Source organism: Chlorocebus sabaeus, chromosome 27 (genome assembly GCF_047675955.1).
Source record: "Chlorocebus sabaeus isolate Y175 chromosome 27, mChlSab1.0.hap1, whole genome shotgun sequence".
NCBI classification, from domain to species: Eukaryota; Metazoa; Chordata; class Mammalia; order Primates; family Cercopithecidae; genus Chlorocebus; species Chlorocebus sabaeus.
Window position 1 is genome coordinate 8291330 of NC_132930.1, and position 11041 is coordinate 8302370.

General features: G+C 35.9%; 1 protein-coding gene across 4 annotated transcripts in view; it reads left to right on the top strand.

The window, feature by feature from the left end:
• Positions 1 to 7370, top strand: part of ATP8A1 (ATPase phospholipid transporting 8A1) — a 266338-nt gene extending 258968 nt beyond the window's left edge. For all 4 annotated transcript variants that reach the window (XM_008017516.3, XM_008017518.3, XM_008017515.3 and 1 more), the window contains 2 exons: positions 1048 to 1139; positions 2743 to 7370. In XM_008017516.3, coding sequence (XP_008015707.1) covers positions 1048 to 1139; positions 2743 to 2840 — 190 coding nt within the window. In that variant the 3' untranslated portion in view covers positions 2841 to 7370. The remainder of the gene's footprint in view (positions 1 to 1047; positions 1140 to 2742) is intronic.
• Positions 7371 to 11041: the final 3671 nt, after the last annotated feature.

The window sequence follows — 11041 nt, forward strand, 5'->3', positions numbered from 1 at the left end:
CAATTTAACTAAAGCTTTTATAGTGGGAAAAACACAACATGGAAATTTTTCAGCTGAATCAGTTCCACTTATTAAAATTGCATAAACATTTGCTGCAACACATATGGATTACTTATTTGTTTCTCATGCCTATTATGTTCTTTAATATCAAAACAAAATTTTATAAATCAAACAATGAAGAAATGGCATGATTTGGAAGATTGATGATGTCTTTAAGTACATTTCAGAATTATTACTCAACTTCATATATTCAACAAATGTATTTGAGTTTCTACTGTGTGAGACACTTTTATGTGAAGTCGGGGAAGAAGACGCCTTATTTTTTACAATGTGCTTTTAGAAGTTACATAATTAATTATCTGGATTTGTATCTGAGGAGACAACTATTCTACACACTCATTGAAAAATACTTTCCTTGTTATTTCACCTATCATAATCACTTTTTCTGAAAATGGTTTATTTTAAAATAAAATTAAGGAACACATGTCATACCATATTAGTGGTAGTAAATTTTTTCTAGTTAAAAAGTCTATGAAATGTCTTCTTTATATAATGTTAGTTAATATTTACTTTAGTTAATATTTTTTAAAAATATTTTGCACTAAAACGTGCCAAATATGAAAAAAATAGTAATAATTAATTTTTTTCATTCTAAAAATGCCATGCTTAGAATATATGTAGTAAGTTTTTAGAAGTGAGTAACACTACTGATGTTTTGTATTTTTTGTTTTAATTGTGTCGTACTGGCTCTGTGTTGCCATTTGACTTAAATATAACTGAGTGGGGAGTGGTGAGGAGATCTTACTTTTTACTGAGAGAAGGATTATTGGGGACAAAACTCCTCAGGGAGAAAATGGCCTCAAAAGTCTGTCTAAATACTTGAAATCTCATTTGCTATCTGAGAAAATAGTGTAAAAAGAATCACTAGGCTACGGATTTCTCAAGCCATCTTTTGTTTAAGTCTAACTGTCTTTGGTGGTCCTGTGGGCACACTGGGGTCTCTGCCGAGTTGATAATTCATTTCACACGTTTGCACCTGCTCTGCAGCCTGACCGAGAGGGCGCAACTGCTCAAGAACGTCTTTAAGAAGAACCACGTGAACTTGTACCGCTCTGAATCCTTGCAACAAAACCTGCTCCGTGAGTATTTGAGTTTCTTATTTTTAAAGAAATTCTCTGCCATTACTGTATCATAGCATTTATACAATATCCTAACTTTAGGGATATTTATTTAAAACTAACGTCTAAAACAAGTTTTGCATATTTGTAGCCTGTAAATAACAGAAAATCCATTGGTCAGAACCATTTCACTTTTAACAGAAGAGATAGTTAATTTTAAAATCTTACTGTTTCAGTTTAAGAAAAACAGTATTTCTACATTCCTTGCTTCCTCAAATCTTTTTCTTTAAAGCCAGTAAATCTTAATTCTTAAAAGCTGCCCCTGTCTTGTTATCTTTTCTACTTGAATAACTTTGCAAGAGCCTTTCAGCTTTCATGCAACACAAGGAAACATATATTTTCCCCTCAGAAATATTTATGAATATTTAGAGTTGTAAGAAATTATTAGATATTATGCCCTCTTAACATTTCAAGATCTAAAAACGAATATAAAATGTAAAACCCGGCAGTAAACGTATTTGTGTGAGTAATATATCTTTTGTTTCATGTTGTTTCCACATATAATTTATTTTCACTTACATATACTCATGTCTAATGCTTTTGCTCTCTATACTTCAAGAGGCCTTTTCTAAAGATGTGATCCCCTTGGGGGCCATTCCTTATCCCCATGCCGTGTTGGAGTGTGAGTGAGTTTATTTGTGATGCTGAGGGCCAAGGGGAACATCCTCTGAAGGAAGGAGACCACTTGCCACCATTAGCAGCTATTTGTGTTTATCTCCTTCTCACCTTTTTAAATTGACAAATAATAATTGTCTATGTTTATGGGGTACAAGGTGATGTTTTGATGTACAATTGGCCCTTTCTAGCTGTGGGTTCCACATCTGTGGATTCAACCCACTATGAGTCAGATATATTCAAGGGGGAAAAAATTCACCAAATTCCTAAAAGCAAAACTTGACCTTGCCGTGGACCGAATACCACATTGAATCCACTAGAATGAACTGATGTGGGGGCATTGTATTAGGTATTATAAGTAATCTAGAAATGATTTTAAGTCTACAAGAGGATGTGTGTAGGCTATATGCAAATACTGTGCCATTTTATATAAAGGATTTAAGCATCCATGGATTTTGATATTCAAGGGGATCCCTGAAGCCATTCCCACAGATACCAAGGGACTGTACATGGTGGGATAGTTGAATCAATTACGTTATTCACCACCTCACTTACGTACCACTTTTCCTTTCCTCTCGTCCACCTGACCTATATGGAAATATGTGAGCCCACTTAACTCAACTCCCTCACCCCCTCCAGAATTGGGGAAGCAACAATTAGAAGAGTTGGAGTTGACTTACGGGACAGAAGATTTAGGGGATTTGAGGACGCCTACTCAGTCTTCTGGGGAGAATTCCTAGAATCTAAACTGGCAAGCTATGATCATCCCACTCTTTATTTTGAAGTTAAGTCTGTGTATTTTCTAGGCATTAAAAATCAGTGTCTCCATGCTTTTGAAGATGGGAAGACTGCATTCGTTCCCCAAGCTAGAAAATGAATACCCAAAAGTCAGAATAACAGTGGTTTCCAGTGCCTTTGTGAAAATTTCTGTTTTATCATTAACCTACAGATGGGTATGCGTTCTCTCAAGATGAAAATGGAATCGTTTCACAGTCTGAAGTGATTAGAGCATATGATACCACGAAACAGAGGCCCGATGAATGGTGATGGGGAGAGCCTGAAAGGCAGGCTCTGTTCTCTCTCTAAGGAGACCTACCAGGTTGTCACTGCAGTCTGCTAACCAATTCCAGTCTGGTCCATGGAGAGGAAAGGTGGATCTGAGCTCATCTCGCTGATGGACATTCAGATTCATGTATATTATAGACATAAGCACTGTGCAACTGTACTGTAACACCACCTCTTTTGGATTTTTTAAAGTATTTGCTAAGTCTTTGTAAGCGGAAATTGAAAATGACCTGGTATCTTGCCAGAGTGCTTTTCTTAAACGGAGAATAAGTCAGTATTCTTATGCCGTGACTCTGGGGCTGTAATGGACTATCAATTTATTGGCTGTACCACAAGGTAACCAACCATTAAAAAACTCTAAATGGTATTTAGCTAAAGGGACTCTTGATATCCAGACTTAGATTTCAGGAGATGCTGAAACAAACCAGCATTCTTAAGGAACTGACTCACCTTCCTGAGCAAAATTTCTAAACAAGGCATTAACAAGCATTTGTGTCAAAAAAATTGTCTTGATAAATGTTTGCCAAAGAGGTTCAGTAAGTGTTTTCCTAGTTCAGTGGTCATATGTCCAGAAATGTAAGAGAAAGTTTACTTCCAGTTCTGCTGTAAGATCTGCATGTCTGACTTTTCAAATGTAAGAGTGATTTACAAAAATGAGTATTTCAAGGCATTTGCTACTAAAATCTGTGATGTTGCACCTTTGGCCTTACACATGCTTCTTTGTTGTTTGTCGTGTTTATTTGTTAGAGGACACACGTGCTAATGTGACTGTTGTTATGACACTGATTTTTCTAATTGTATGTATGTTTCAGTTGTTTCTGATGAAGTTTCATCATTTAGATTTTTCTAAAAATCTGGCTAATGCCGTAGATTGAGTGGTGTCATTTGTCTTAAAAGTTTTTCCTCTTAAGAAACATATGCTACACATTTACGTGGGATTTCCAAAGCTTCTGTTGCAATATTTGGAATAACATGCCAGATAAATGCATGGGCTTTTGTCCTGTGTTCCAGTTCCCACTAGAAATGCCTGCTGTCTTATGTAGCACACCCGGTGTCATGATGACTGCCCTTATACTGAAGACTGAAAATTATTTCACAGTTCACTCATCAAATAGTTCCCAAAATTCATCACTTGATGCTTATTGGGACAAATAAGTAGTACATTTTCCCCGTTTGAAAAATGCCAATTTTACTCAAGCCCGTAACTTTACAGTCAAAGGACACTTTCATCATGAGTAGGTTTTGTTAGTATGTTTTAAAATGTATGTTCAGTTCAATTGTTTTCAGCATTTACAAGACATCTGAAAATGGCTATTTTGCTACCAACAGTAAATGAAGGGGCTGTTTAAAAACCACAACCAGTTTTCTACACTATTTTTTAAATAATACTTTTCATTTGAAAAAAAGGAATTCGTTTTCAGATACACTTCAGAGATCGAAGCAAACTATTTGCCTTTTACTGAAAAGCCTGCTTGCCTTTACATGGACTTACCAGCAAAATAGAACTTTCTCTTTTAAAAAAGTCAACTAGAATTGAGAAGAGGTGATTTTTTTTCAGATCGCTTCTTGAGTTTAATATTTTCACATTCTTTTCACCCTTTTTCTCAATCTAGATTTAAAATTAGGATATGTATCATTTCCTTGTCTGTATTTATAGCTACTTAGTTACCAGTATGCCTCTCCATTTTCTACAAATAAAAGGTTATAACACATATACATAATTCTAACCTTAAGGGAACACACGTTTACATACTTTACTTCCCAAGCCCTTCCTGTTTGGGGTACAGTTTAAGAGAGTCATGAATCAACATATCTAGCAAGACCACAGGTGTAAGAGTCTAAGATCGTCTTCAAAATTCTGAAGTCCCAGTCTTTACCTGTGCAATGAATGAATATTCAGAGCAGCTTTACCTGGGCTTCCCAGTGGTGATAGCTGAGGTCAAACCACAAGAAATGAGAAAGCAAGAATGAAGTGCACCCCTCCAGAGAAACACTTTATAACAGTTACAGAGAAGAACTGCTTCTATTTGCCCTCCCTTCATCAGTGGCACCCTTTTGCAGAATTTTAATATAAAAACATTATGAATATAATAGAACTGGATTTTCTGAGTTAAAACTGTAAGTTTTAATCTTGAAACATGGATTGTTTCTGTGGAGCTCTTAAACATGAGAAGAATACTTATGGTTGATAATGTGTGACATGATCTGAAATGTGACTAATTTGAGCCTCTTTGTCCCATGGTCCTATTTTTGAATTATTGACATTGTCTCTTTGCTTCCTGGGTGAGACTTGGGATTTGAGGGACAGGGAGTGACCTTCTTGGTAAAACTTAAAATATAACATTTCAGATTGCGTTGACTTTGCAGTGTTAAATAGGAGAAAATAGTCTGAATTTTTTAAACCTTCCATAATTGGAAAAAAGTCACATGGTTTTACCAGGATTGAAATAAACAGTCGAAGTGACTTTGAACATGTGTTTTTTTGAAATTAAGGGCATGTACTCTTCAATTGAAAAGTTCCTTATAGGGACTCTGGCAAATGCTAACACAGTTGCTTTAAAATGTTTACAATTCAGAAAATACAACTTAGAAAATCCTCGTTCATTTAGCATTGAAAAGCTGGAAGTTGTTTCTTTAATATTGAATAGTACACAGTGGTATTGAGCATGGACTTTCTAAATGTTTTATATATACATATAAAAATATATTGGTGTCTCACACCCGGAAAGATGTTATATTGTAGAAATTATTAGCAGGAAAACAGTGTCTCTCAGGAACGTTGTAAATTTTAAATGATATATGTACTTCCCGTCCTCCCACCTCCACTCTATGCTCTAATGTGAGACTGCTTCAGCAGTGTTGCTAAGTTAATGGAAAACTTTTTCTAATCAAGTCAGGTGAATGTGTATTCTGCTAAATAATGTTAGCCGTTTACATGAATTGTATGGTCATTAAATGGAATCAATGATTCCTCTTTAATTTCCAGAGGGGAAATGAATTATGGAAATCAATCAGCATTCTGATCATTAAATTTTATACTTTAATTTTACCATTCAGCATTCTAAATATCCAAAGTGAAAGTCACATGATAATTTGTTTTGCATTGCGTGCACTGTACAACACTTGCAACTTGTCATTTGAAACGTTTTTTCAGGAGATGAATGCTAGTCAGAAAGTAATAGATTGCATTATTCATAGTTTTAAAATTATGACAATGTCCTAATTACTACAAAGCTAAATAATCATGTTTATTTTTGTGCAGTTGCCCTTTGATAGTTCCTGGTTTTAAAACCCATTAAGTGTATAATCTTATAAATAGTCATCTACAGAATTTATGGAGAAAATGCCCAGTCCATTCACATCACGTGGACCAGGAATTCTTTTTGTAAATGACTTAAGGTAACACCATGCAGTTCAGTGCCTAATAAATGCTTTTTAATGATGAACATTTCTATAATGATTCGTAAGATACCATAGTCTGATTTTTCTCACATTAAAATAACTGAAGTCACTTGTGTAACGTAGTTATACTTTGCTGCATTTTAATTAACCTTCAACAGCTCTTAAAGTGGAATGTAAGTTTAGTTTTGAAGGAAGGGAAATAAATGTTTTCCATATTTTGTCTTGATTTACTTTCTGTATGAGAACAGCTGTGTTTTTGATAGGTTTATGGTTTGCATGAATTCATATTTAAAGTGATCCAGGCCAATGCATGGCTATTGCTGTAAATCTTGATGTTTATTTCTGCCTTGTAAAGTTCTGTCATGGCCTACCTGGAATTTAATATTCAGTAGACAAATTAATTGGTCCTCTGCACAACTTTTTAAATAAGTAGATTATTTTACAAAGAAATTTGAACAAATTTAATTGAATCTTTTGTTTAGCTTGCCTCTAAGAACTTTTCTTAATAAAGCTCCCAAAACTTCTCAGCAAATAAATCTCCCTTAAGTAGGAAAACTAGATTTCATATTTGCTTACTTTGAATTAACAGCAACTTTCCACAAGTAAATCTGTTCTTGCAAAGATGTGAGCAGAATAGTTAAAAATAATATTTTTATGTTTCATGGTTCTAAATGGAAGCCATAAATGCAGTAAATACTATCTGTTGTTTAACTACTTCAATCGTCATTTTTTACATCTTCAAGTTAATTAGGTTAAAAAAAAAAATAGGGCAGCCTTGGAAGGCAGCTACTACAGAAAACTGCAGTTTTGCGTTAAAGATAAAGTAGTATTTTCAGCTCCCTGAAAAACCATTCCTGCTGAAACTGCTGTAGAAATTGTGAAGCTGCATGAGTGGAGAGTATTGAATCTGTGGTTATAGTAGTTTTCTCAGGTTTGTTTATCTTGATGTTTGATGCACTGTGTTTTGTAGTTTAGTCGAGTAATATTATTTCTATGCAGTGTTATGTGTCATTGGCCCTTTGTGAATGTGCATGTTTTAAACTGCAAATTTTCAACATTTTGTCCTCTAATTGTTATTAAAAATGAAATAAACTTTACCATTACTTAAAATTGTTGAAGTTTTGATTGCTAGTTCTAGAAACTGTATTGCTTTCTAAAACCTTCAAATCCAACAGTAACTAGTCTGAGAAGGTGTATCCCACTGATTTATAAAATGTCCCTTCATTTTAATCCAGCTAAATCAGACATGAAATGGAGTGCATTAACTCTAGTTTGGTAAGATGGGTAGTTTTTATAATTAAATAACAGAATTTTTTAATAAAATTATTTTGTCCTTTTTAATAAAAGTATTTTGTCACTTCAGTACGAAAAGCCTCCCGGGATTGTCCCTGTTACATATTTAAATCAGCTTGCAAGTAAACAGCTAATTCATGGTTTCAGCCATGAATTATGTTGGATGGATTTGTTTTCTAAACCAACTAAACTTTTAAGTTAATGAGAAAGTGGTCAAGTTAGGCAATAACATTTGGAGGCAGTAACCAGAAAATAACAAAATTGAGCACATGAGACAGAAGTATAGACAGCGTCAGAAATTAGAACAATCACTTCAGCAAAAATTAGTGTCCTTTGGTAAAAGAGAAACAACTGAAAATACAATTAGGTAAATTACTAGAATAGGATTCGTTCTCAAAGAGGCACTGGAGAGGCAATTTGAGGAGCATCTGATTTTATTAGACTGAGGCCGTGCGTGCTTAGCTGCCTGGAGCCCCATGTCCTCTCCCACAATCTTCCCAGGGACGACAGTTGGGTGGGGACCTCCATTCAAAACCACAGCAAAACAGTTCATGGATATGTTACCTCTGAATTCTATCAAATAATTTTCACATTCAACTCCATTCTCCTTAAAATAAGCACGTGCTTCCACTGACCTGTACTTTAAGATGCCTTCTAATACTACCATAATCTAAAAGCAAACGAAATACATTTCCATAAATTCAATGTGTCATCTCCATTTAAATTTTGTTTTTGGATGCGTAGGGCATCTCTAATCTAGAGCTTTCATTTCAGTAACACAGAACTACCTCACTTTAATGAAGAAAGGTCTTCCTAACCTAGATAATTTCATGAATAGGCTAATAAAATTTGTTGGAAAATATGAAACACCTCTTGCCATTTTATTACTTTCAAGTACATGAAACTAGCAGTGTAAATAAGGATTTCCTGTCAGAATAATTTCATTAACTACTGTTTAATTGCAATTTTAAAATAGTCATGTACATATAAAAATGTTAACAGTTTGTTCCCTTAATAGTTTAACATGCCTATAAATTATTAGTTTTCCTGAACACATAACTAAATAAATGTTTTGGATTATGCAAAGGTAAAATCCCAACCCAGTGAAATTTGTCAAATTCCTGGTTGTGACTGTATCTACTTTCAGGAAGTTTTTTGGTTATCTCATTTTAGAGAGAAAATTTCCTATGGATTCAAGTCAATCTGGTAAATTCTCCACCATGAGAAGTAGCTAATAACAAAAATAAAACAGGTGGGGAAAATAAGGAATTATCCATTTGGACAAGTGTACAGTCTGTTCACTTTGGAACATAACCATTTTAAAGCAAATTTACTATGTCAAATGTGCTTTTTCTTGTTAGAAAAGCACACTTATTTTAGAATAGATTTGTCTCCAAGAAACAGTTATTTTTTTGTTTCTGAGACGTAGTCTCACTGTGACACACAGGCTGGAGTGCAATGGCACAATCTTGGTTCACTGCAACCTCCGCTTCCTAGGTTGAAGCGATTCCCCTGCCTCAGCCTCCCGAGTAGCTGGGATTACAGGCAGCTGCCACCACACCTGGATACAAATGTGCTCTCTAAAGCAGATGATGAAAGAAATGTACGGACCATGAGTACCCAACAGGATGAGAGGATGCCCGACTCCAGACAATAGCAGGAAGTTGGTCAAGTACCAAATGGGCCCATGAATCAAGCACTTACTCGATCAAACTGTAGGACCATTTTCTCTGTTCCCTACCCCTAATCAACAATGATGTCTGCCTTCTCACAGTACTTAGCCTTTCATTTTTATTCTAAAGTATTTCATCTTCTTTCTGTTATTTATCCTTACTACACAGCTTTCTGCCCACTAGAATGCAAGTGACAAGATACAGTGTCTGTAACTTCTTACTTCTCAAGGCAACCATAAGCAAAAAGGTAGTACTAATGTCTCTATTTTACAAATGAGAAAACTGAGACACAATGAACTTAAGTGGCCCAAAGTCACTCCACTTTTAAGTGACACAGCCAAAAAACCCAAGCATTACAGCTTCAAAATCCATGCTCAATCACCCTCTGGAATCCCATTTCTCATGTGTAAAGGGAGAAATGTTTATCATCTAGTGTTTTTATTCATGCTTCATTTTATTCCACATTCTCATAATGCAGTATAAGCTCTCCTTGACTATTACAATCCCCTGATATCAATTGGATGTGTAAAATATGATACAATTGATCACTTTTTCCCCAATAGATTTTCTGAAGAGTACATTGGATATTTTTGTTTTCCTGACAAAATTAGACCTCCTAGGGCTAATGTCACACAGAATATAGAATTTCAAAGTAGACCTCCTGGTTCAAATCTGTCCCCTATGGTATCGTTCGTCCTTGTGCACAATGTTTAACCTTCTCACCTTGATTTCTTCATCTGCATGATAGGCATGATGCTAATCCCCTCTTCAGGGTTGTGAAGATTCAGTGATACAATTCATAAAGCACTTGGGACACATGGTGCTTAATAAATGTTAACCATTATTGGCATAACAACCTTTCAAAATGCAGAACGTCTATTTTTCACAATAATCATGGTATGAGGATGTTGGATTCAAATTCTTTCTGAAAGTAACAAAAGCAGACAAGTTTCCCCTGTATTTGGTGGTTTAGCAGATTGTGAGGAACAGCTCCTTGGAAATTCCAAGTGATTTTATTTGACCTTGGCAGCCTAATCTTTCTAAAACGAATATATGATCCCATTCCCCTCTCCTGTGAAATCCTTCCAGACTCCCTTTTGCATTTGACATCTGTTCAAATGCCGTGGTGTTCAAGATCTCTAATCTGCCCCTGCTTCTCTCTCCAGCCTCACTCTTCTTCTGGATTCTTGCTTTGTTTGTTTGTTTCTGGTTTTGAGATGGAGTCTTGCTCTGTTGCCAGGCTGGAGTGCAGTGGTGCAATCTTAGCTCACTGCAACCTCTGCCTCCTGGATTCAAGCAATTCTCCTGCCTCAGCCTCCTGAGTAGCTGGGACTACAGGTGCCCACCACCACGCCTGGCTAATTTTTGGTATTTTAGTAGAGACAGGGTTTCACCATGTTGGCCAGGATGGTCTCGATCTCCTAACCTCGTGATCCACCCACCTCGGCCTCCCAAAGTGCTGGGATTACAGGCATGAGCACCCAGTGTTCTTCTGGGTTCTTAAATGTTCCTTGTTCTTTCAGGCTCATGGGTGGGTGCTTCTGTGCCTGTCTATGAATTCTGTACTCTGCCTGATACATTTTTCCCTTATTTCCAGCCCCCCTCTCTTTCTTCCTCTGCCCTGTCTTCTTCATTCAAATCCTATGTGTCTCTCAGGGCTCAGGTCCAATGTCACCATCTCCAGGATGAACAGTGTCCTTTGTAAGTGCTGCCAGGGTATCCTGCACTCCCCTGTAATCGCGGTTACCACAGAGAGCAGAAAAAGATATGGTGCTGCTTTTATAAAGCATCTATGACATTTTATCACAAGTATTC